This window comes from Gallinula chloropus (assembly GCF_964237585.1).
Source record: "Gallinula chloropus genome assembly, chromosome: 2".
Lineage (NCBI taxonomy): Eukaryota > Metazoa > Chordata > Aves > Gruiformes > Rallidae > Gallinula > Gallinula chloropus.
In genome coordinates this window covers 145595815-145623465 of record NC_140086.1, presented here as the reverse complement: position 1 = coordinate 145623465, position 27651 = coordinate 145595815, and the positions used below count along the sequence as shown (strand labels likewise).

The 27651-nt window shown below is 39.9% G+C and overlaps 1 protein-coding gene across 1 annotated transcript in view; it reads right to left on the bottom strand.

Moving 5' to 3' along the window:
- Positions 1-27651, bottom strand: part of LOC311205486 (myosin-IIIa-like) — a gene marked incomplete at both ends in the record, with an annotated part of 40753 nt that overhangs the window by 3434 nt on the left and 9668 nt on the right. The window contains 2 exons of the mRNA XM_084279922.1: positions 13286-13385; positions 14162-14266. Coding sequence (XP_084136048.1) covers positions 13286-13385; positions 14162-14266 — 205 coding nt within the window. The remainder of the gene's footprint in view (positions 1-13285; positions 13386-14161; positions 14267-27651) is intronic.

The window sequence follows — 27651 nt, the reverse complement described above, 5'->3', positions numbered from 1 at the left end:
GGCAGTCTTGGACAAGGAAAGGGATTCTGATCTGCAGGCAAAGAAGGGCATTGATGAAATCGTTATGATTCCAGTGTCAGATTTTATAAATAAACATAACTTTCCATAGAGATAAGGAACAATATATAAAAATGAACATTAATGCACACAATCTTCTCCATATACTGCTGTTTTTCTCTTCTCTTTGAACTGTAATTATAAAATAAGCTGAAGGATTTTTTTTTCCTCCTCCCTCTTATTTACTTCAGTAAAAGCTGATTTAATTTGAATCATTCACCACTACTTTCTTTAGGCTTTTGGATTTTTTTGTGGGCTTTTTGTTTGTTTGTTTTTTTATCCTTTTGCTCTTAGCAGTAAAGTGGCATTTCAGATTATGGAGTGTAGGTCTTATGACAAATGATATTTCCTCAGGCTTTTTCAGTGTATGGAAGAACGATGATGTAATTCCACACTTAGCAACATTTCTTCTAGCATTTCAGTAACCAGTCAAGCATAGAGCTTTACAGCTTTTTCTTAACTTGTATATTTTCTAACAAAAATATCTTGCTCCTCCCCCCTCCCCTTTACTACTACTTTGTTGCAAAATGAGTTAAATATTCTAAGAAAATATAAAAATATATGATAAAATGCTGTTTTATTACATACAGTTGGATAATCTTATGAAAATCAAGAGCTTAATAAATAACCGCATTAACAGTAGCAAGGCACATCACACCCAAAGAAATTATTGTGAATATAGTTTCAAAAAGGCACTTTTTTCCCTTTCTTTTTTCTTCTCTTTTTTTCCCCACCAGACTTTAGTTTAATAAAGCTAATAAAAACTGGCAAGTAGCAGTCTTACACCATGAGTAGTATTCAAGCTTTCCACTGCAAAAACTGTCATACTGGAATAATATGGAAGGTAAAGCCACCTTTCCAGAGAAGAAAAACAGTGCAGAAATGAGCTCCCTATTATTAGGAAAAATTTGTCTCAGAGTAGCTCCCAATTTGAGCACACACTGTTCTGATCTAGACTGGGAGGCTGTACATCTTTTTACGATTCTGTCCTGTGACAGAAGAATGCACATTTCACTGTCTGATGGTAATGGGGGAATGGCAAGCCCTAGCAAATTCACATTCGGCAGGCAACAGAGAGACTGTGCTCCCAAAACGCTCACCACTGTAGTCAGACATAAAAACACAGACCCTACCCCTAAGGGCTTACACTCTTGCTATCACACTGCCTCCAGCTACCTCATCCATAACCCTTCTTCATTTGTGCCTTCAGTGTCCACATCCCTACCAGAGCATATTCTTTGTCACTGTCTTTTGATGAAGAACCTGAAAGGCGATCATTCCTTGAGTTAATCTCTGGACCAAAACCTGCTCACACTGCTAACCTTGCATATCTAAACAGGATGAAATGCCTTGCACTATTTCCCAGTATTTTTTTAACGTCCTAGAGAAACAGATGTAAAGTGGCAGCGGCATCTAACACTCCATTCCCCTTAAGCACGCTGCAAATGTTTTGGCATCCCTGGTTCCATGCCATTTGCTGCAAGAAGTGGCCTCTCCTTCCTTACCTCTCTGTCCGATGATGTGAAGACAGCCCCTCACAAGTCACTCAACTCCATCTTTTTACTAATCTGAAGGCAACATGTCCTAATGGTTTAAGGCACCAATAAGAAGCCACCATTGCTGCCAGGATGCAGACAAGTAGTTAATTCCCATGCAACAACGGTGGGGTCATAACTGAACTCCTCTGTAATTGCTGTTATCTTTGACATCGTCTCATTTATTTGTTACCATTTGTGTCATGGTCTATACCCAGACAGGATAATTTCAGCCAGCACAGCTGAAATACATACAATGATCAAAAAATAATACACACAATTCCTGCATACTCCATAATGACAAAAGGCAAGTGGAAAGAACATAATTAAAACAAAATTCTGACAGTCCAAATGGCAAACGTCAATGTCACGACACCCCAGGTGCATAACCACCTCCAACCACACTGCAAGTATGGTGACATCCCCACAAAGGCTGTACAGGGCCATAAGGACACAAGTGGTTGGTTTGATGACTTCACAAGACATGTTTCAGAACCTTTTTGAAACAATGCCAGTATTCAGAACTCCTCATAGACTATCAACTGACCTCAAGCCCAGACTTTTAAATGAAAAGAGCACAGAGATGGTACCACTACTTTGAGTGAGCTGTTGACAGAAAAGGATGCCTGAGAACTTCTGCTCAGTGATGAATGCTCAAATTAAATCCAGAATTAAAATCAGGTTCTGTCCAATACGATGGAAGTAAGTAGGAAACAAAGTTGAAATGAGCCAAAAATTTACAATTTTTAGCAGCATTTTAATGCTGAAAGGTGTTATGTTACATTACATTACAATAAAGCATGATTTCCTTTTCATATATCCATGCTGCCTACTCCCAATCACCTTCTTGTCCTTCATATGTTTGTAAATGATCTCTGGGATTATTTGCTTTATCACCTTCCCCAGGATTCCAAGCACAGCTGACCAGTCTGTAGTCCACTGAATCCTTCTTCTTGCCCTTCCTGAAGGTAGGAGTGACAATAACTTTCTCAGGAACCTCCTCTGATCTCCAAGACCTTTTGAAGACTGGAATTGCAATGGCATTGTCAAGCTGCCTCTGCACTCCTGGGTGCATCCCTCATCAGATCCCATAGACATGTCCACGTGCATTTAGTTTAATATGATCTTCTACCAAGCCTAAGTTTTCCTTTCTCCAGACTTTTTACAGGTCTTAGGGGCCTGGGATCCTGAGAACCAGTCTTACAAGTATAGACCATGGCAAACAAGACAGAGTGCCTCAGTCTTTTCTACGTCCTCCATTACCACATCTTGTCTTTAGAGATTGTCTTAATGCATATTTTAATGATGAAACAGACAATAATCACTGGAAAAACAGTTTCCCAAACATTTAGGCACGTGCAAATCTTTAACCGAAACAGGGCATATCCAAAATCTAACCCAGTGGTCCTTTAGAACTCCAGAAAGATAAAATCTTAGTATCCAGAAGACCATGTATAGGAACTGTCTAGGAGATATAAAAATCCATCATTTTAATATAAAATGAAGATGCATGGAGAAAAAGTGGGATAAAAACCAGTGAATCTATACCATAAACTAAACAATAGAGGTGATATAAATGGAAAACTAAAGGAAACAAAGTCCAGTGGCTTTCACAGTAAAACCACCACAAGGATTAAAGACAAACAAAAGGCATTTTTAGGCATCTACATAACAAAATGAAAATTCTGAATCAGATGAAGAACATCTACTAGGTACCTACTGAGAATAAACCAACAAACAGCAATCTAAAAAAACCCAGAATGTTCAGTACATCTGTGAGATGTATTAATCTTTATTAAACAAAACCTTTCAAAGCAGCATTCTATGATTCTTTCTTTAAGGAATGCGAGAACTTTCACATCACAGGAGATCAGGTAGATTGAGTGATGCTGTACTCTAGCTTCTTGGAGCCTACAGTTCTGACTGCACCCACCCTGCATGGACCCCCATAGAGCTGCCCTCCACATGCTCCTGACAGTTCAGTGAGGCACAAGGCCAATGATTCTAATCAAATCTCACGCTTCAGGGCTTCAGCTGGTTCCCTGAAAAGGATGCACAGGAACATTTGTTTTCCTGATGCACAATTGGCCAGATGTATTTAGACTTGGGAACTAGTCTTCTCTGGAGCCTCAGGGTTTTGTGGAGCTATCCACAATCTGCTGCAGCACGCTGGTGAGGAAAGTCTACCTACTTAGATGCTGCCTTCCTTAAATACTAGATTTCAAACTGACTGCCAGTTTTGAAATCCAAAAAGAATTTTTTTCTTGTATGACTGGGAAAACCCTGGAGATTTCTCTCCTTGTTATATGACACAGTTTTCCTGTTAAGATTATCTGGGTTTCTGGAACGTCTACGCAGATGGGACAGAATATTTAAAATACCAAAGGACTGGAACACCACAGTACAAATGAGTTACTGATTTCAACTTTCAGGCAAAAATTAATGGGGTTTGGTATACATTGTTCACACCAAAGGGTTTCTAATAACCTCAAGATATGACTATTTTGTGACCCATGGGATAGCCAAGAGGAAGTTCCCTGGCCAGAAAGGGCCATTTTCTTGCTTTGTGTACCTCTGGTGTATGACACCAAGTTTCTATGTCAAGCTTCTTTAATGTTTAAACCACCAGTGACATCTTTATGTGAATTAATAGAAGAAAATATTTGAATGACCAAGTGAACAGCTTATCCTGGATACAGCATTTGGCCACATGATTTGCTTTTGTTGTTACTGGACAGCACAAAGGTTTTCATTCACACATGGCCCATAAAATAAGTTTTTAAGGACTAAGCCTTCAACAAAGAATTAAACATTCAACAATGAAAATACTCCACAGCTCAAGCAAATGCAATCCATCTTATCCCTGCTAACCCTGGTTTGAAAAATTTGGAATTATTTCTTTGATTGGGTTCAAAGCAGTTTGACAAGCTATTCATGAGGAAAGCTTTCTTCAAAGTATTTTACTTTTATTGGCTTCTGCTGGAGTCCCCTAATAAATGTTTTTTAGAAGCTACATGTGAATGTCATGCTATATGGTATGCAGAAATGACAACACGATAATAGTCTGGTTTTGATCTGAACCAGTGGAGCAGGCAGTTTTATTATGAATGCATGCTAGAATGACTAAGGCAAATACAAGTCTTGCTATGATTCATTGCTTGAAGTAAGCTAAGGGCAGAAAGAAAATCATGTTATTTTTGAATACTTTCAAACTAAATTATTTTAATTAATTGTTTCATTTTTGCAGAATGATTCAGACAGCATTTATAGCTAATGCAGTGCAAGAAGAAAGAGACGTGATAGGATCTTCTGACTACTACAGAAGAAGTAATCTACAAAAGTTTGGAAAACTACTCAAGGTCATTCTGATCTCCTCTTCAACGTCAGCAGGACATGTGAGGCTGGGAACCATTACATATATTGAAAGAGACAGAGAATAAATGTCCTTCCCCAAAGTGCCCTAATACTCAAACTTGGATCACTCACAACTGACAACTCAACCTATTCTCTGAGCACAAGGTGGCTCTAGATGCACAATCCATTGCAGCCTGACCTGTATTTCGTGCACTTGCAGCACAGTGCTGCAGCCTTCTCTCCCTCTGCAATGCCATGTGCTACCCGTGATCAGACAACAAACTGCGTCATTCAAGCCCGTCTGTGGGAGGCAGAGGCCACAGCACCGTGCCACAGCAAGGGAACACAAGACTTCATGAGGTGCTGCAATGAAAGGATGCACCTCAATGCTGTGTTGCCTCCCCAACTTCTGACACAAGATTTCAGATGCCTTCCCCACCAGACCAGCAGAAAGCTCCATCATGCATCAGAAAACCAGGAGTGGTGAGCAGTTAAGCAGATGGAACCATTAAAGTGTCTTACCATGAACTCATTACTTGGAGATAGTCCCCAGTATTTTGGACATACTGTCTAGTGGAACTGATTTTACTATTCTCACTTTGTCATTATAGCAGCTGCTGGCTCATCTACACTTTGAGAACTCAACCTGTTTAGTATAGTCACAGAATTTTGAATATTTTGGCCTGTATTTCTGTATTGGAACAGGCAAGAATATCATGCAGTACAACATAACAAAAATACCTACATAGTCTAACTTATATTCACCAATTGTTACTGATCACTCACAGTGGCACAGCTTTACTAGCATTCCAAAATATGTAAGGAAGAAGTAGCACACCCCTGCTGAGTCACAACAGAGTATGCTGGCAGAACTACTACACACTCCTTCTAGGGAAAAAACCTCCAAGAAATCTAATTTATGAACTTAACAAATTATTAAATGAATGCAATATATTCATTTAGGATTAAATGAATGCAATATATTCATTTAGGATTATGTCAGTGAAATGATATAAGTAAAGAGAAGTAAAAATACTGCTTTTAAAGTAAAATACACTACCAAAATATGTCTTACAATTGGCTTGTTTCACCAAACAGCTATTCTGAATAATAAGATGGCCATCCAGAAATGCCACATGAAGATTTTCTTGGCTTTTAAATCTGGATGACTTCACATATCTTTAAAAGAAGAACGGCCATTCTCTCCTGTGGTAGGTTGACCAGGACTGGAGGCCAGGTGCCTTCAAAGCTGCACTGTCACTGCCCTCTTCAGCTGGACAAGGAAGAAAAAATATAACTGAAGGCTCAAGTGTCAAGATAAGAGCAGGGAGACATCACTCACCAATTACCATCACAGGCAAAACAGACTCAAAATGGGAAAATTATTTATTACTGATTAAATTAGAGTAACGATAAATAAAACCAAATCTTAAACCACCTGCCTGTCCCTTCCTCCCTTCTTCCCCGGCGCAACTTCACTCCTGAATTCTCTACCTTCTCCCCTGGCAGCACAAGGGATGGGGAATAGGGGTTGTGGTCACTTTATCATATGTTGTCTCTGTTGCTCCTTCCTCCTCAGGGAGAGGACTCCTCACATTCTTCCCATGCTCCAGCGCGGGGTCCCTGCTATGGGACACAGTCCTCCATCAACTTCTCCAACATGAGTTCTTCCCACGGGCTGCAGTTCTTCATGAACTGCCCCAGGGTGGGTCTCTTCCATGGGGTGCAAAAGTTCAGGAACAGACTGCTCCAGTGTGGGTTCCCCATGGGGCCACAGCTTCCTTCAGGTGTCTCCACCTGCTCATGTGTGGAGTCATCCACAGGCTGCTGGGGAATCTCTACTCCAATGCCTAAGGCACCTCCTGCCACTCCTTTTGCACTGACCTTGGTGTCTGCAGAGTTGTTCCTCTCTCACATTCTCACTCCTTTCCAGTTGCAATTGCTCTTGTTTTTTTTCTCCTTCTTTACTGCATTATCCCAGGGGCACTACCACTGCTGCTGATGGGCCTGGCCTTGACCAGCAGCAGATCTGTCTTGTAGCCAGCTGGCATTGGCTATGTTGGACATGGGAAAATAGTTGCTTCTAGCAACTGTCACAGAAGCCACCCCTACTGTGATACCAAACCCTTGACACATAAATCCAAGACATCTCCATAACAAAACAATAACCCTATCATATTCCAAACACAAAAGGTTACCTCTGTCCTTCTGCAGTTTCCAAATTACATGGAAGAAATAGTTCAAGTATTGAACAAAGTAATGTCAGTTGGCAGCATATCCACAGAAAGCAATACAGTATTCCACCCCCCGATCCATTGTTTTCCCCAATGAGTCACAGTCAGGTTAAATCTCTAGTTGAGTCAGGCTACTATACGTCCACAATAAAACTGCTAGCTACATGCTAGTACAGTAGCTGAAACTGCATTTGGAATGCATAGATGATATGCACAAGTAAATTTTAAATCCTACACTTCTAACATTTGAAAGAAAAAGCGGAAAAGTACAAACTAAGCATGTTTGAAGTACAAACATCACCTTACATTCACTATATAATCCACTGATGTTAAAATATGTTTTAATTATGCAATCTCTTTATCCACGGTACTAGAGGAACCCTTGAAGTCATTATTCTATTAACTGCATGCAGAACAGCTTGTAATTCTCCACCATCTGTCAGCAGCAGTGAGATTGCATCACCTTCTTTCCATGCTTTTCCCACCAGAACCTGCTTTACCTCTAAAAAACCTCAGATCTCTCCTATGTATTACTTATCCAGCGACTCTAATGATGGCAAGTTTTAAATACCATTAATTAAATACCTATGAAGAAAGTGAAAATGGACACTGCCAATCCTTTTCAGTATCACCTTTCCCACAGTGAAGTGACAGTACTAGTCAAACTGAGGGGAATAATAGGATCTCTTGCTTGAAATTCCGAAGATTTCATGAGACCTCCAGCATCTTATTTTCATTCTGGGAACATGAATATTTCTAATATCCATCTATATGTCTGACTTTTTTTTTTTTCCCCCAGTGACCTTTCATGTTTGTAACATCAACAGCCTAATTACATGTGGTATGAAAGTATGTTTTCATTTGATGCCCAGGAGGACATGACCTACGGGAAGGAACTGCGCTTCTGGAAAACTATGTGTTTGCCTAAGTGGTGGAGTACAATTTATACTTACATTTTCTCTGGACATTTCCAAGGCAACAGTCCTGAGGTACTTCTAGGCTATGACAGCAGGCTTTGGCAGTCACAGAAAAGTATGAGCTACTTGTGCTCTTGTTTTAAGACTATCAGCCTACAAGGTTAACCCTCACAAACTTAGCTGAAGAGGAATTTTCCATCAGCATTACACTCGATTTAGGTAAAAGAATCACTTGCCACATGACTGTAGACATTTAAAAACTTTTACTGGAAAAAAATGGTTCTTTCCTCCATGATTCTTCACACCTGTCTGGTTTCCTGATAGGGAGATGAGTCCTCTACGATCCTCTGCTTTCAATAACATATAAGCATGCAAAGCTCTGGCTTTCAAGCTCCCAGACTCAATGCAAGTGACTTCAGGACAGTTTTTCAACTGAATGTCACAGTTTTGCGGGGCTAGGTTCTGGTGGAGAAAGGGGGGCTGCAGCAATGGTTTCTCTGATGGACTGACTTTGGTGGGCATCTGGCCACCTGCCAGCGCTAAACCACCACACTGCTGAAGGAAGGTCAGAAGCTGAAAGCTATTTAGAATCACAGAATGCTTTGGGCTGGGAGGGACCTCAAGGATCATCTACTTCCAACCCCTCTGACATGGGCAGGAACACCATCCACTAGATCAGGTTGCCCAAAGCCTCATCCAACCTGGCATTGAACACTGCCAGGGAGGGGGCTTCCACAACATCTATAGGCAAGCTGTGCTAGGGCCTCACAACCCTCACAGTAAAGAATTTCCTCCTAACGTTTAATCTAAACCTACCCTCTTTCTGCTTTAAGCCGTTCCCTCTTGTCCTGTCACTACACTCCCTAGTGAGCAGTCCCTCTCCCACTTTCCTGTAGGACCCCTTTAGTATTGGTATTAGGTCTCCCTGGAGTGTTCTCCAGGCTGAACAACCCCAACTCTCTCAGCCTGTCTTCATAGCAGAGGTGCTCCAGCCCCTTGATCATCTTTGTGGCCCCTCTTTGGACTCACTCCTACAGCTCCATGTCTTTCCTGCACTGGGGCCCCTAGAGCTTGATGAATACTCCAGGTGGGAGTAGAGCAGAGTAGTGAGGCAGAATCACCTCCCTTGACCTGCTGGCCATGCTGTTCTTGATGCAGCTCAGGACACAGTTGGCTTTCTGAGCTGCTAGCAGACATTGCTGGCTCACATTGAGCTTGCACCTATCAGCACCCCAAAGTCCTTCTCAGGGCTGCTCTCAATCCACTAGAAGCTGTAGATAAATTTATAACAAGAATTTCAAAAGTTATCTAGCCATAAATCAATGTGTATGTACACACTATAACTTTTTGAAAAATTTAACAGGTGCTTTTCTGCACCTTTAGTGGCAAAAATTTCTTTCAAAATCCAGCTCTTTAACATCAAGCCACTGCACAGAACCAGAAATCTGAGAAAAAGATATAAAATATTTCCTCCCCAAAACACTAATAAGCAACTGTGAATATAATTAAGAATATTTCTTAAAGGTAATTAAGTTCACACCTTGCTTGCCTCCAACTCTTTTTATACAATATATCACATAGCTGTCACCCTTTAAAGTGTTGCATGGCATTTACTTTAATGCAAATGTGTAATTTTCTCTACCCTATAGTGAAAACAGAGCAGCTACACTCGAATATAGTGCAGTTATTTATTATTTGTATTGATATGGTAGAGGATGCTCCTTGCTTGGAGCATAATTGCTGTAATTCTCAAGCATAACATCCCTCCCCAAAGGTCTCTCCAATAGAAGAGCTAATTGCCACAAATGTTTAGGTACTAAAACAGCCTTCAAGTCAATCTTCCTCTCTTACAAGGAAAATATGGACTTGGTAATGTACCTAGAAGTTTCATGAATTCAGGGATTGAATCTGTGATCATGGGATGTGCTCAGAGTAGATGCCCTTGTCTGCTACTCATTATTTGTAGTAAAAAAGAATGATCCTGTTTATCTCTGCTGATCTAAATTATCATACTGGACAGATGTGAGGAGAGAAGATGCTTCCTTTGTAACTGTATTTCAAACTTCTGATGGCTTTGACAGTTTAAACTAAAACTTCTATCTGGCAGCTCCTTAATAAGCAATTGAGCTCCAAAAGCATTGATGTGGAGATGCTATAAACACATTTACTTGATTTGATCATTAATCTATCAACTGAGACTGGGTGGGTTTTAGGTAGGAGAATATCACTGGGGTGATTAAGAAATATTTCAGCAGAATTTTAAGGCTAAACAAAAATTTAATTCTTCAAAGCAATCTGGGTAAGGCACTGACATGGTATTCTTTCAGTCTTTCTCATCTACTTAACTATCAATACCTCTATGGAAAGCAAACAGTTCAGACTGTTAGCCTAGATCTTGGGAGAACTTTTTCACAGACTTTCTGTCACCTCAAGCAACTCAGTCTCCAAAGTTTCAGATTTCCAGCCATTAACTGGGAATTATAGTAATTTGTTTCCTTGTAAGAGTGCTGTGAAGGTCATCCATCACAGACTGTGCGGTGTTCAGAAGCCACAGTCACAGCTTACATAAGTGCCTATGACATAACCACCATTTAGGCAACGTACATAAATTGTGTAACAAAATGAAGCTTCTGGAAAGTCCATACTGCTGTGCAGGAAAAGACTCAGTGGTGGTACACTATACACCAAGTTAAGAGTACAAAAAGAACAAAGGAAAGAAAAGCCATTCTCGAAGGCAATTTAATTCACTGAAGGTTAACTATTTTTCATTTATGACTCTTTTTAAAAAGAAAAAAATGACAAAAAGGCCCAAGTTCAAGTTCTATGACCACACAACACATACAAAGAACTTTTCTAGTATTGTTCTCCATAAGGCACTTCCAAATACAGGTTTTATGCACCTATTTAAAAGAAAACCACCATAAAGAGTATTGGGCAGGAGATACTCTCCTCCTGAAATGTTCTTCAGGAACATTTCATCATCAGCATGCAGGAGAATGGTGCAGACAAAACTATCTTGGGAAGGACTCAGCCTCTGTCCACCAAATGTGCTTGGTGGTTGAAGAAATCCGTGATCCACTGTCTCTGCTTCCCTCTCAAGGAAAAGCTTTTTGCATGCTAGAAAGGGCTGTGGGATTATTTGCTTCTACTGAGTAATTACTGGGAGATAAAGAGATTGAGCCTGCGTGTCCATCTCACTCTGTAGCCTGCAGATTCACAGCCTATATAGTAAAAAGTTAGCTAGGAGTTTCAGTCACTGATACAATAAATGTTTACCTGCAACAGTCTTGCAGTAGTGTCAATAAGAATGATTTTTATCAACTCACGTTCCTGGCTAAAAAATACTCTTGGAATCTGATTAACATGGGTTTAAATCCTCTTAAGTAGAAGACACGAATCTCTCAATTCCCAGCTGAATTTCTTAAACATCAGCCTGAGGGATGAACTGTACATCTTCCATGATGATTTTGTGAAGGCTGTTTATTTTTTTCCTATTTGAAACAACTCATCATTGGCTTCCAATTGTTTGGTTTGGAGTTTTTTTGTGGGGGGTAAGGGGGAAGGAAGAAAGAATTTCTATCTATCCCTAAATTAAGGTGTAGTTCCTATATTTCTTTGAGAAAAAGGACTGATATTATTACAGGCCCCTCTTCAACCCATATAAAAGTGTGTGTGTGTGTTTGTTTCTTGTGCATGTTCTCATTTGTGCTTTGGCATCACAATTTTTCCCACAAGATTTTAAGATTATTTTTCAATTACAGCATTAGCAGTAGATTGCAGTAACTGGGGAATAAAGAATTCAGGTCCTCATCCCTACAGCTTGTATGTTTTGACATCTGCATAAGTGAATTAATTTTCAGAAGCATTGATCCTCCGTGGCTCTAATTGCCTTCAGCACCTTAAAAAAAATAGGTATTCACAACACATTAAAAAGCTGTGGACAAAAATATTGATTTGCCTCACATTAAACTACCAGACTATCAGAAAATACTAGTAAGTATATGACAGATAATTTAGGAATTCTGAGGGCATTTCAAGGAAAGATTTTATCTAGGAATAAAATAATGAACACAAATATATGACTTTTCAGAAAAATTAGCAACAGTAATAGCTGGGGAGGGATTTGCGTGTCAAGTTGCATAAATACAATCAACCAGCAAGAAGACACTACACTAATGGGAGTTAAAAGCCCAGGTTTAGTTTAAACAAACTGTTACCCATCAATTGGATGAATCTCATTAACCAAACAGGAGGGTAAAGGAAGAATTCAGATTTTCCATCTGATAAATGGAATGATATTTACATCTGGCTGCTATGAGGTGAAGTTACCAATACACTGAATTTAAACATTAGGAGACAGTGTGCTACCAGACAATAATAGTTCATAAAAGCAAGCACTGCAAATTTTTACACTCCCCTTATATAAACCAACAGTCAATACACTTTTAAGGCAAATCACCGTGGTATGGCTGATAAATAACAGGTTGCATCTACTCACCTGTCTCTCTGCTTTTGCCTTCTTGTGGTAAAACCAGACGAGAGCATTTAAGAATCCATTTAGGCCTAACAGACTCGAACAGACCCTTTTCATTTAATACCAAATCTACATTACCAAAAGTAATTTGTCAGTCTTCCTAGACTTTCAAAAGTGGGGATGCTACATAACACCTCTCCCTTGATTGCCTTCAAGTACTACCTCTTGTTTTGTTTCAAATCAAGCTAGCAAAGTATATGTGACTCCCATTCTTCACAATATATAACAAGTCCTACGTCCCCTCATATACAACATGAAGCTTTTGCCTATCAGCTCCTAATTTCACTGAACCAGTACACGGTCCTGGAGGAACTAAACACCCACCTTATTTTGAACCCTATTGACTTGCTTTGATGCTTCACTTGCTGGTTCAGCCCCAAAGCATTTGACACTTACTAACACCATACTATAACTTCTACTCATTAGCTACAATATCTAAGCAGCATTAGCAAAATGGCTAGAAAACCCAAAGTCATAAAAACACTAAGTCTGCAAATATTTTATTTCTATCAAGTAACCTTGGTTATTCAAGTGTTTTTGATGAAGAACTCAAAACCTTAATCAAAAGTTAATATAATTAATCTTTTCTGATTTCTCTATTTTCCATTCTTCAGATGTACAACAATGCTTGTATACATAAGCAAACATACATACCAAAATCCACAAGCTTGACTCCTCCTTCAGTGGTCAAAAGGATATTATTTCCTTTAATATCACGATGGATAGTTTTGTTTTCATGTAAATGCTGAAGTCCCTGGAAAGTGAGGAGAAAACATGAAATTTTTACTAACAGCTCTGTTGTCTGTATTACATGTGCAGAAATAAAAAGGTACCAAAAAAGTACAAGAGAACTCAAAATGGTGCTGTTTTCTTTATTAATCCAAAAGCACTAAGATGACATTCTTATTGGTAAAACACTTGTCACACCATGAGGAACACACATTTTTTTAATTGCCCCACTTATGTCAAATAGAAATTTTAAGAGATGTGCAGAAAAAAAGGACTATAAAACTATGTTATGTATTATACCTTTAGAGGATAAACACCCAAGAGAACTTCTAATCACTAATTCAACTGCAGAAAAGTCAAATTCTGCTTAAAAGACAATTTAAAAGAAGGACACTTCATCTGGATTGGTCAAAATTTTTTCTTGTAGCAATGTTTCAGTTCACTGGACCTGATGATCACTTTGCTATAAAAATATTCTGGACATTTAGATAAGAATTTGAACAATATTACTGATATATCTCCAAAGAAAAGCAATTTTGATGCAGAACTGTATTCTCTGATGAAGTAAATACCTGGTCAGAAATCAATTTCCATTTTCTTAATAATGAAACAAATAGCTGAATTGTTCTTTGACTTGCATGTTCTGCAAGAACTATCCGAATTACACATTACATTGATTTTATTAAACACTGCTATAATCTAAGATGGTGTCCCTTGTTAGTGGTGACATGATCTTCATTCATTCAAAGGAAAAAATATGAACTAAATACTGTCTCTCCTTTCACTGAGAGCTTATCTTACCATCAGAGCTTCACGTAAAATGTAAGCTATTATAAGTTCATTCATCCTTTCACCTCTCTTCAGAAATCCTTTCACAAGATCAGTTACAGATCCACCATTGCACAGCTGCAAAACATCACAGGGATATAAGAAGAAATTAAGAAGCATTGGAGTAGTCACATGGTTTTAGTTTTCAGTGGGTTTTGTAGCCAAATGAGCTCCTATTAAACTGGCAAACCACAAATTTGTCCTCATGTCTACCATTTATCTGAACAACATACACAAATTTTGCCTTTTTTTCACTACTTTCTGCATTTTCTCCTTCTTGCCCAAACACAGTACAGCAGTCTATCTCTTTGTTTTTCTATATACACGAATGCTTTTCACTGAAACAGAAGTTGCTTATGGTGCAATAAATTTGCTGTGAAGGCATGTTCCATGGGGCACGCTAATTGCTTCTTACATTCATCACGTGCAACTCACCAGCACCGCAGATTATTACAGCATCAATTCTCAGGTACAAAAGCTACATACAACATAAAATGGATTTAAGGTATCAGAAGACAGGCAGCAGAGAAATCCTGCCAACAAGAACATCTTCCAAGGGGAAAGCTGTCCTCTTTGCCAAGCAGCACTTACTTCCTAGTGTAGAAGGATGTTATACACAGGGGATGGGTATCGTGGCAGATGATGAAAGTTCTGTGGAAAGGTCCGTCTCATCTTCCCTTGAAACAAGGTGGGTCATGGTGTAAGACATTATAGTTACAGCTCTTGTAGCATGAACCCTGTCAGCTTCTCATTCGAGATGCAAAGCCACAAGCCACCCGGGACAATCCTTTCTCCTAAGGTCCAATTAGGCTCCTGTAAACCCCTGGTCTGTGCCACGTACATGGAAAGCAGAGGATTGGCATTACCAGTAGATTAGTTTACACATATTCACAGAATTGTAGGGTTGGAAGGGACCTCCAGAGATCATCGAGTCCAACCCCCTGCCAAAGCAGGTTCTCTAGGAACCTACAGTATTTCATATGTTCATTTTAATCCCAATTTTTCTTCAGGAAGAAGCAACAAGGTAACTTCAGTGACTAATTCTGCAGCAGCAAAAATGAAATCAGTTCTTAAGCCCTTAAACTATCCATAGTGCCCCTAACAATACTCTTTGATTGAAGAGTTGTTGCCTTTGTAAAGGACTGGCTGCTTCCAATAAAATAGTGAAACAAATTCTGAGTTTTACACTGTATAATCCAATAGCTTTTCATATGAAAATAAATGCCCACATAAGACATTTTACCAATGTAGCACAAAACATTCATTCCATATGACTAGAGATTTTTAAGTCTATTCAAAACGAGGGCATAATTTATGGATAAAACCTTTCAACTGCAGAACTCCAGACAGCAGATACTTTTGGAAGTATTTTTTTATCTGTCCTAAATGTCTACTTTTTTTCTGTGCTGAAATTACAAAAAGACTTGCACTAACAGTATAAAACATTTTATAGCCCTTTGTACCCAAGCATAATAATGATTTTCTGACTACCGCATCGAACTCGCAGCACATGAACGCCTACACAAATAGCATTCAATACCTAAGTCCTGTTGCAAGATGTGTCCCCCATCAGGTCAGTGAAGACTTTGATCTGAGAGATGTTGAGCTCTATGGCAACAATCTCAGAACTCACTTAATCTTACCCTTACTTCAGCAGGACAATACACACACTCATAGAGGGCAGAACTCACATGCTTAAATGATGAGATTAAGCGCTTTGCTGGATCAGGGTCAGATTCCCAAGCAGGATTTAATTTACTGTCTTTGACCATGCTGGTCTGTCTTCTCCGTTGACTTTTTCTAGGTTTTGGGTTGTTTTTTTTTCTTTAAATGAGATTATCCTTTCATGATCTCTATTGCTTTAACTTTGCCACATCACTGATATGTTAAGACAAACCGAACTGATTATGAGAATTCCAGTTAATTTAATAAACTTACATTTCAGGGCACTGAAACTGTCTGACAACTGACAACCCAATTGTGAAATAAATTATGCATATGATATTCTTCAAACTATTTTTCTTCTTTAGTATTAAAAATTTGTTTCTTATAGACCTAACTTCTTCTGTTTTCTTTACAGTTTGCTGTTTTCCTTCCCAGAAAGGAATATGTTTGTACTATAGGCAGGAAAAGGAAGAAGCTGTACCTCAGAAAACACCTTCTTCATTATTTAGGCAGTAAACAAGAATGAACATAATATGCCTATGTCAGCAGTGTTAATTTTAACTAATTTTTCTATCCTTACTGGAAGACATAAATCCCTATTACAAGATAACTGTATGTATGATAAGATAAAACATCTAAAATACAATGTAAAGTGAGCTGTGATTATTTTAGACCAAACCAAAACTGAACCTTAGTATGTAAAAGGCCACCTGAGCAGGTTCTGAAGAAGCAAATGGAAGCGACCCACACCACAACTGAAATCCTCCACCAACTTCTCAAGGTAGGGAGCTGCTTAGGCAGAGTTCAGCTGAGGATCTCATAGACACGTTACTGAGCGCACAGGGCAACTTCTCTTTTGCTACTTCTGTCTCAAAGAGTTTACTTGTATCAGACAATTTGCATTTTCTAACCACTGGTGTACGAGGAAAAGGCAGGGGGGAAGGCTAAGTATTGGAATGCAAGTGGCTATAAGGGGAAAAAGGGATTATTAGAATACAAACTACAATTAGAAAAGGAGATTATGGCAGACACTGTACGTGTGTGCTCTGAGCTGTGGGAGGAGGGGAGAAGGGTAACGATGACGACAATGATGACACAGGTTAGTATTAACCTTGTTCTATTTTTCTACAGACCAAATGAGCCTCATGGGTACAATGTTGCATCTGGTCTCATTACCTATTTCTACTGCCTGTTTTTCACATGTGGTGCTGCCTCATGTCCCTGTAACCATGCACACAACTGAAGTTCAAATCGTGATGCTTTCTCTTGACTCAGAAGAAAGCAAATTGCATGTGTGTTCAATGCAAGGTTATCATAAACACATCAAAACATCTCTCTCATTGTGAGTTAAACTCTCTGTTTGCAGAAGCAGCAGCTTGGATAACTATGATACTCCTGCCCTGTGCAGTGCTGGACCTTGGGAACCCGAGTAGGCAGGGAGATAAATGACCCTTGGGGATGTTGAGCAGAATCTAGGCCATGGCAGAAATTTAAAGAGGAAAAAAAACTTAAAGAATAATAATAAAAAAAAATCACATTTCCTTAATTCATATGGTCCTTAAATAAGAGAGTATGGGATAATTATTATTTGGCAGTACTGCCTGACTATAAATATTGCAGTTTAGAGTTACGATCTCTGCTGTTTCTTAGTAGCTTGGTCTCACAGTGAAAGCTGTGTAGCCTCTTACCAAAGTTACTGTATTTGAGTTAACCGTAATGCCAGGATGACAAGAAATCACGAAGGTAACAAAGACAATTTTAAAAAAAGATCTTTCTAGTTTCCAGCAAAGCACCTAGAGGAGAGATGTGCTGGTAACTATTTCATTGCACCGTGCAATCACATGGCCAAGTAGTTAATGAGACTGCATCGTGACTCCACATCATTCAGCAAAATCTCCTCAGAATACCTTGATGAAGGGCACTGTAAATAGAAAACATGAAATATATGGAGAACTCAGGACACAGACACACAGCAGAAGCTCAATGTCCATCTGAGCTGTGCCACAGGGCTGTGTCCTGCCCCATAGCTCAACGAAACTCATCAAATGCAAATGTCCTTCAGCCTGTCATGAGACATGGGCTCTTCTGGGAGGAGAGTAACAAGTCCTTTTCTCTCTCCCACACTCTCAAAAACCCACAGGTGCACACAGACTCTCTTGCATGCACAGACACATTTCTTGTGGTGCGTTGCAGTATTACAATACCTATTTTAGGCAACCCAGGAGGAAAACTGGGTATGGGAGAAGTGGTGGTGTTGCCTCTTAGCTGAGGTTTGGCAGCACAAGTAATAGAAGACACAAACTGAATGGGCTATCTCAGTTCTCAGATAACACATACTCTGGTATGTGAAATACAAGCAGAAGTCTCCAAAGGCTGCATTTTCCCAAGGAAGGATAGAAATTCTCTTTTAAACTTTTAATAAACCTAATTTAAGGAGAGAAACTCTTATAAACGTCCAGCTTATGAGACAAGGTAAGGGATGATATTCATGATCCTCCCACAAGGATGTTATTTAGAAATGTCATCTTGGTAACCCTATACATGAGTAATTTTCACCACTTCAATGCTAATCGCTTCTTCTATTGTTGCCCTGTGATTTACAGGTGTTTTCTTTACCAGAAGTATTTCCAGTGCCTGTACAGGTAGAATGCAAATACTACCTGCAAGCAGAACCAACTAAAAGAGGCATAATGAACCCTTCGGACTACCTAAAAGGAGATGGAGAAGACAGAAGACTATGCTTCCCAGAGGCACACAGCAAAGGATGAGAGGCAACAATCCCCAACTGCAAGATAGCAGATTCATCCTGGATGGACATAAAGGAAAAATGTTCCCACCAAGAGTATTTAAGCACTGGAACAGATTATTACCCAGCAAGTCTGTGTTATCTCCATCCTTGGAGATGGTCAAAACTTGAATAGAGAAGACTTGTGCAAAGCAGTAACACTGAAGTTAATCATCTTTGAGCAGGGGGCTGCACCTTATAACCTCCAAAGGGCCTTCCCAAGCTACAATTTTCTATGATTCTTAATATTTGGATTTTAAAATATTCAGTCTCTGGTTTGGATATTTAGACAGCAGAAACGGGAAAGGACTAAGGAAACAATTGCATACTTGGACCAAGGGAAAGACTAATTTGACAGAAGGCTTGAGCCATGTGAAAACCTGTCTGAAAGGGCTGTATCGCTGATTGTCATACACAGCCTGACCAGAAGAGGTGCTTACGACTCTTCTACAGTGGTAGTGGAAGGCTCCTCCTTTATGTTTCTGGCACTCGAAAGGCAAAGACTCATCCTGTGATGACATACAGTCCTCCACCCACCCATCTGCCACAACCCTGTGCTACTGTAATTGAGCTATTAGCATGCAAAACTATCTTCAACAATAGATTTATAAAATAGCATGATCCTAACACATGAAATGTCAGTTAAAATTGCCATCACATCACAGTCATGCAGGCGTACTCTTCATCTGACCCACTGAATAAGGATTCAGTATCGGCTTTGCTTTTAAGAAAACGATCAGTTGCACTTTTGTTAGGGCTATTAACAGCCTTTAATCATCCAACCACTCCTGATGTGCACATGTTTACCAAACTGCCAGGTAATATTTGCTTGTATCTTGCAGTTGTCAAGGTGCTTTCATCTTCAGTAGCTTGGATGCAAACAGTGGGGCTACCACAATTACAACTTTCCCTGTCTTTACAGGCTGCGCACAGGTAAATGACTGAGTAGTACATCACATGTGCACAACTTACAGCTTGCACGAATGACAGTTACAAACCAGACACTTCCTTGCTTTAATGCTGTCACATCTAAGAATGCCAACAGCATCTCAGGTGCTTATCTCTGTTTTCTTCTCACAGATCAATAATCTGACCTGTTCCACTGAGCATGCAGTCCAGCAGCACTGCCAGCCTCTGAGCTGACTGTACCTTCCTTTTGGTACTGGCTGCTGTTAAGAAGAAAAGACTCTTAATTGTTGCTGGTTTGTTGTAAAAAAAATACAAAACTAAAGAGTAAATGGTACCTCAAGAACCAAATTATGCACTGCATTTGCACTGCGTAGTGATCTGGTACTTTCAGGTGGTCACTGACAGGTATTTGTCTAACCTGCTCCTAAAAACTTCCCACTGAGGGAGACTGCACTCTTTCCATGTAGCCTGTTTCTGTGTTTCACTAGTCCAACAGTTACAGCATTTTTGCCCTCCCCTCCAGGAGTCTTTGAAAAGAACTAATCATTATTCTGTTTAACAGCATCTCTGTCAGACTGCTGTCAAGATATGTAATTTTTCTCTTTTCTAGGCTGTACAAAGTTAGCTGCTGTAACGCTTTGAAATGATCCATGTTTTCTAAATTTAGGCCACCTGCAATTTGCCACCATTTTTTGTGACACATTTTGCTCCAAACTGCATAGAGTATTCCTCTGAAAGTCTTGTCTTATCTGGGAAAAGTTGAACAGAAAATAGTAATCTCCACTTTGCAGAGAATCCCTTTTTTGCATCCCATTGCCTAGTCAGGTATGTCTTGTTTCTTCTTCCTATGGACAGCAGTGCTGTGCATGTGTCCAGTGATATTTTTCCTGTGAGTCAGAAAAAACCCTCCAGTATTCACAGCTGTGAATCTGATACCATTCCCCAATGTGTCTGTAATTCAAGTAGTCCACATTTCATGAGGACTGTTTCATCACCTAAGTTATTAATGAACAGAAACAGGCCAAAAGCAGATGCCCACTTGAGGATCTCCCAGCCCCAAAGTGAACTACTGATCACTATTCCTTGAGTCCAGTTATGTAAGGAGATAATTTGCTTTACTGTGTGAAACTTCTGTATTACCACATTATCCTCATAAGAATGTCACATTGAACCATACCAAACCTGTAGAAAAGACACAATCACATTTATTGCTTTCCCTTTATTACACCAGTTATCCTGTTAAAAGAAGAGACTTTTTATTATGCTTTGTTCTGTCTCAAACTACACTGACCACTTTTATCATGTTACTGGTTTCTGGGTATTTCTAAACTGGTTTCTATTAATTTGTTCTAGAATCATTGTGGGTATCAAAGTTAAACAGGCTGGTCTGTATTTCCCTAGGTCAGTTATTTTCCTCACTTTGTAAAGACATATATTAAACATTCTTCTATCTCATTTCTCTCTCTTCTTAGTAATGTAATCTTGTCTTCACCACTTCACATTAGTCTTTCTGAGCTTATCCTTAAATGCCCATATTTTAGCTGTGCATTTTTGTTTCTCCTATTTGAAGGCATTCAAGAAGCAAGTGATGATTCTGATGCACTTACTCATCTCTTACCGTCCTTCTATCTTTTTTCTGCATCAGCTAATTTGCTGTTGTGTGTTTAATATCTTGCTGTCTTTGCCAGCTATCCTGCTTTCCTTCATTTTTACACTATTTTTCTTAAGCACAGCTACCTACCAGATCCCCGAGCTGGGTGAGGCATACTCTCCTAAAGCTCATTATTCCCTTACCCTGTTGCTCCCCCATCCTAAGGAAAGTAAACACAATTATTTCTGAGCTTTTTTTCACTCAAATTGCCTTCCATCTTCAACTTTTCAAAACAGATTTTCTGTATTAGGACAGAATCAGCCTGATACAGCCATTTCCAGAGTCTCTTTCTTTGCTTTCTGTCTCCAAGACAACTTGATGGAGTCTGTCTCACAATACTGGTTGTCATGCAGGGTCAGTTGTGACCAAATTAATTCCTATTCTCTGCCTGTGGTGTGACATGTCTTCACAACTATTACCGCCGAAGAGTACATTCCACTGACAGCACCTAATGCTGACCACAAATAATCAGAAGGTCCTTGTGAAGATATAGAGAGCTAAATCAGTTCCTTCAATGGCCCAAGTGGTTCAATACACAGCTCCTGTCTGTACAGAGTATTTTTAATTTGAGGTCAAACAGAAGAAAGATGTGCAGTGTGGCTCCTATTTTTCCCAACAACAGTGCAAAATAACCCATAGCCAAAAGAAACCATAGCAATGCCCTGTGCTTTTAGGTAAAGTTGATTGCTTTCAATTTAGTTTGAATGAAATGTATCATTGAAACATATTTTTCCTGAATTATTTAGCTTCAGTGACCACATACCATGTGATATTTGTAATTTTCCTCTTGAGCATCATCTAGCTCCTCCAGGGCTGTGTTAGTCACAGCCTCATGGGTGTTTGTTGCTTCAGATTTCTTCACTTTCAGTTTAGCTTTTAACTTCTTATTTTCTTCCACAATGAATGATAGAACAACCAGACAGATGAAAAGTTTGCCTATTCCATCCTATGCAATGCTGGCCTCCACAGCCTGTTTTTGTCAGGACATTGATATCTCTACCTCTCATGGTGACCAGAACAGAAATGCCACACCTATGCCAATACTGTTTTTTTCTAAATTTCTTCTTTTGAATTTTTGAGTGTGATTAAATGAAGCCACCAGGCTTTACATAAACAAGAAGGAAAATAAATACCCCCCAAGGCGGGTATTTTTCTATTTTAAAACATTTGTAACATTGTTTTGTCTCTAACAGAATGAAAAATAAGCAAGTAAATGACAGTGCTGTACAAAAGGTTTACTGGGCACAGCTTGGCTGAATGCCCCTGCTAGCTCTTCCTGACACAAACTATATATTGCACCCTCCCATATTTCACATTCTTTATCTTATAATATATTTCCATGTCCATGAAGTTGCTAATGAAGACATTAATGTGTCACCTGTCCATATTTCCTCCCTGAAAGTGTATAATACAGCTGAGGTGGTATCAAGCTATGGTTTGGAATAGTGCTGTGTAAGGCAACTGAGATCTGAATCACCAGATAAGATGTTTACAAGAGAAATTCTGAAGAAGCTTCAACTATAGCTTCACAGCCTGGCAACAGCATAACACAGCTGTATTTTTTTTTTTAAATCAAATAAAAGGAAGGATCATTTTGCAAAATCAGAGCTAACCTATCCACAAAATTGAAAGGCACTGATCAGTAAAGAGCCCTGGACTTTCTGAGCAAATGCAAGAGGCAACTTACCAAAACAGAACATTTTGATACAGAAAACTTAGTGCGATTCATCATTTTATCATTCAGGAGGAACGCTGGTAAAAATAACGTTTCGAGTGCACAACCATTCACTTGGCTAGGGAGAAAAAGCAGGACCTAAGTTTGGGGTCAATAGTGTCAGCAGAAGCATTACTACTGACTGCTGCCAACTTAGCTGAGGGTCTGGGAAGCGCATCGAGTCTCATAAGCAAACAGGGCAGCCTGTGGTAAGAGCGAGCACTCCGCAGCTTTTACTGGCTCCTCAGAAACCCACTGCTTTTGTTCACTCTTCACCAATTAGGGAATGTTTCAAAGCACCTTCCTCTTTTGTAGCATCATTTCTATACAATTGGGGGTTTAGACAGTCTTTCCAAGTACTACCATGTCCACACTGCATATAATTCTTTCACGTCTGGGTTCCTACATGAAGACAATAATTTAGTCTAATTCACTGTAATTTAAATGACTGCAATAGCAATCTTCCCTATTGAGTATGAAAGCATGATGGGGGAAGCTCAGGTCTAAACAATGGGGCTTGTCTAAAGGCTCCTTTTACAAAAGGCTGAGGCTGAAACAGTCTCAGCCAAAAGGCAATTGAGCGCAGGACAGGTCAGTTACCTGCTCCAGGACCTGCCTGCCTCTTTCTGGTGACTACCAAAGGAACTAGGGTGACTCAGTACCTCTGACAGGGCCCTACAGCAGCAAGAAGATCCTGAAAGACACTCCAAGACATTCTTATGGAAAATTTTCTAAGAACCAAAAGGCTGCTAAACTCAGAAGTTCCTTCCCCCCCCCCCCGCCCACCTGGCTTTAAAAAAACTAGTGCAATGCTTAACTCTGAGAGACTACATCAGACAGAATTGAGAGTTCTGTAAGCCAACATCTCCTTGCTCACTGTCCCTGTGCAAGGCAGTTCCTTGCCTCCAGGGCCTGGCTTCAGCAGCTTCTGGACCTGCAAGAAACTCTGACATCCTTTCTGGAGCCGAAGAAACTTCTCTTTTTGTCACCACTGACACCTGGCTGCCTGCTTCCTGCATGTGCTACCTCCTGGCTCATTGCAGTGCTCTTCTCCCCTACTCTGCACCTTCCAGCCCTATCTGCCCAACAAGTAACAGTAACTCTTCTCCCTACATGCAAGTCCAAAGGGATGCAACAAGTAAACTAGAACAAACACAGCAAAATTATATTATCTATCACACTTAAATTCAAGTGTCTAGCCCCCAGGTGCCTGAAGCAAAGTGACAAGCCTTAGCCCAAGCATCTTTATGATGACTGATTCCACCCCCCAGTAAAGCTAAAGGAGGTTTGGTAATCTGGAATTTAACCAAAAACTATGGAAATCTGGGTTTGGGTGTTTTGTTGAGGGTTTGTGGTGGGTATTTTTTAATAACCTCATATTTTTAGTAAAGATGTGATCAAAAATAAATGTACAGAAAGCAAAGTGATGTTAAATACTAGAATGTGAAAGGCATGATATTCACATGCTATTTGGTTACATGCTGGAATGGTAAAACTCAGGGGGCTTTTTCTGGCTTTTTGCTTTACTCTATGGTGGGAAAAATTATTAGAGGTTACTCAGACCCAGCTTTTTGTATAAGCAGTATTCTCCAGCAAGGTGGGCCATAACATATGCTCACCAATTGTTCAAAAGATGTGGACTGTGCAAACCACTATGCAATATGAAGTACTCATAATGCAAAGAAATTATGAGTATTTACTAAAACTTCCAAGCATCAAACGATAGTTGTAGCTACACATCTTTCATCTTCAGAAAATAGGACATAATTCAAGAGTGAAAATTGCTATAATTGAGAAGCAAAGGAGGACACATTAGAAATGGAGAAATCAAGGCTGATTCAGACATGTAATGAATCAAAATATTCAGAGATGGTCTAAATGGGGCAATTATAACCAAAGACATTGCTGAAAAATGACCCATGTTGAGAAATACAAAAAAGCAATTTTCAATTGTTTAATTTTTCTTCTATATATGCCACCTGAAATACCTGATAATAATTAGACAAATCGCAATTCCCTTTCCCCCACCATCTGTAAAACTCAAATGAACTAGTTATTTTTTACTATGCTAATTTCCTTAAATATTGTTTTATAGCAAATCTCCTGTATCAAAAAAGTGCATGTCTGCTTTCTTATTATAACTCCTGTTATATATTCTATTATACAGAACAACTGCTATTCAAAGCTTTTTTTAAACTCCACAAACTTGTCTTTATTCCCTTGGACGGAAACATATAGTAACTGCTGTACACAACTAAAACATAACTGTAGACATGCCAAAGGAAAATGCTATAATAAATTATTCATCTGTACATACCACAAGTTCCTCTAATGTAAAAGAGAAGTTACCAGTATAGCAATGTCTCTACTTTATCTCAGGTAGGCTCATCTCTTTGAAAGCCAAAGTGAGACAGTTGGGTCGTGCTTCTAGGCTGTCGTGGTTTCACCAGGCTGAGGGCCAAGATCCACACAGCTGCCTGCTCCTTACAGGAAAAGAGCAGGTTAAAGGGAACGGGAGGGGGAATGTGAGAAGTAAGGGAAGGGAAAAGGAAGAGAAAGGGGCAAATAACCCCAAAATCAAGAAATTAAGAGGCCCGTGGGTTGGGATAAGGATAGTTTACTAAGATAACAGAAAAATACAATGTAACAATACTAACAGGACTTCAAAGCAGAAATATATGAAGCTGTTGATACACAATGCAGTTTCTCACCAAACCATACAACTCAGGCCGTGCCACCCAGAGCCGTCCCGGAACCCGACCGTCCCCCAAGAACCGCGCGTCCCGGAGCCGCCCCAGGCCTTCCTCCTGTCAGCCCCTGATATCCTGGGCAGGACGTAACTGGCGTGGAATACTCTCTTTGGCCAGTTGGGCCACCTGTCCTGGCTTCGCCCCTCCTTTCTCATGAAGAGCTGAGAAAGTCCTTGACTGTCTGACAGCAACTAGAAACATCAGGGTGTTATCAGCAGTACTCCCATTTTACTCTCAAACACAGCATTCATCTGCTGCTACAAATGAAATTAACTCCATCCTGACCAAAACCAGGATATAGGCGCTCCCACAGATTCCTGTGGGACTCACTCCAGGCAGTGCCTGCTACTCAGAGACCCCAGAGAGACACACATCTCACTGAATTCAGATTTTCAGACTGAAATTGTCACAGCAATAAGAACAACTCCAGTCTCCATACTCCTAACCATTTCTCGTAATTGTGTTATTTTTTTAAAGACAAAATTTTCATTCAAATGGAGTTCAACAGTTGAAGTCCCAACAGCTTCAGTGGCATGAAATTGTCCTCTAAGCTTTAGATACACTAGCCTGTGACTCCCAACATACAATGTCCCAAAAGAAGATCGCATGACCAGCATCTCCCCAGGCTCTGAGCCTTCCTGCAGGCTCTGAAGCTGCAGTTTCTCAACCAAGCCACTTTCAACATCAAGAACAAACATTAGCTGCTCTGCAACACTGACAGCAGCTCCTCTCTCCCTCTTCCACGCACTGAGAAGTGCTCTGAAGAGTGACAACACCATCAGCCAAGAAAGGAAAGAGATCAAGCCAATGGAGAGAAAAATGCTTTAATGTCAGCCATCAGGACTCCTACATGGTGCTGGAAAGCCCAGCAAGAGACAAGGACAGAACTACCCACCTTGCTCTGAGCTTTTGTTTTGCATCCCCAGCCTGCTTTGGCACAGACAGCACTCTGAAGCAGTGGCCTGTGCTTGGATGCAGAACAGGAGCAGTGTCTTGTGAAGAGTCTCATTGTGTCACCTATAGTGCAGTGACAGCACATTCTCACTGCAAGAGCCAGACTCGTCCGCTAGCTCACACACGCTACACGGCTCCTTGCCCTTCTAGATCGGGCTACAGGAATAAGATAAAGGCACTGCATCCCTCCTCGGGGAGGATTATCCAGATAAACAGAATTTTAAAAATATCGATCTATTTACCGAGCACACGGAACTTGTTAGTCTCCCTACAGAGCTCATAAAATCAAAATTAATGACTCAGAAGCAAAAACATTGTCACCTACTGCAAATCTGAGACACCTATAAAAGGTAAAGAATCTCTCAGTTTGCAGTTTGTTTGGTATTGGGTTTTGTGGGGTTTTTTGGGGGTGGAGGTGTTTGGGAGGAGAGACAGGTTGTCTCTCCCCGTGTTTTACATTACCCTGTCTCCCAGCTCACAAAGAGTTGAAACCTCACTCAGTTAAGCCACAGAACAGCAGTAGAATATTTGGATGATATATTGCTGCCTGCCTTTCTGTGTGAGAGGGACCTGATTTTTCTAATACATGGTTATGTGTCAGGATTTCCTGATCCTAGAAGTTAGTTTTATGCTTCTGGCTATTTTAGCCTCATTTTTAAAAAAAAATACCAATACCTAGACTTTGGATAGTGGTTACTCCTCTTCTGTAGCAAAGCACACTGCAACCTTAGAATTAGATTGATTGTCTTATCAACTCCCCAGCTGAAAATACGTCTCTTTTTCCCAATGCAACTGGATCTGCTGAGACTGGCACTTCTTTAGATGCATAACTGTATTTCAGGGTTTGGACATTATATAACAGAGAATTTCTTCTAATTTTTAAAAAACGGAGGGGGGAGAATAAGAAGGAGGATACACTTCAGTGAGTTTCACCATATATTAGAATTACATGCAATGTCATAAAGCAAGCATGATCAGAAACTCTTCCATGTATAATAGGTCAGTGAAGGATCCAAAACTATTAGGCACACAAGA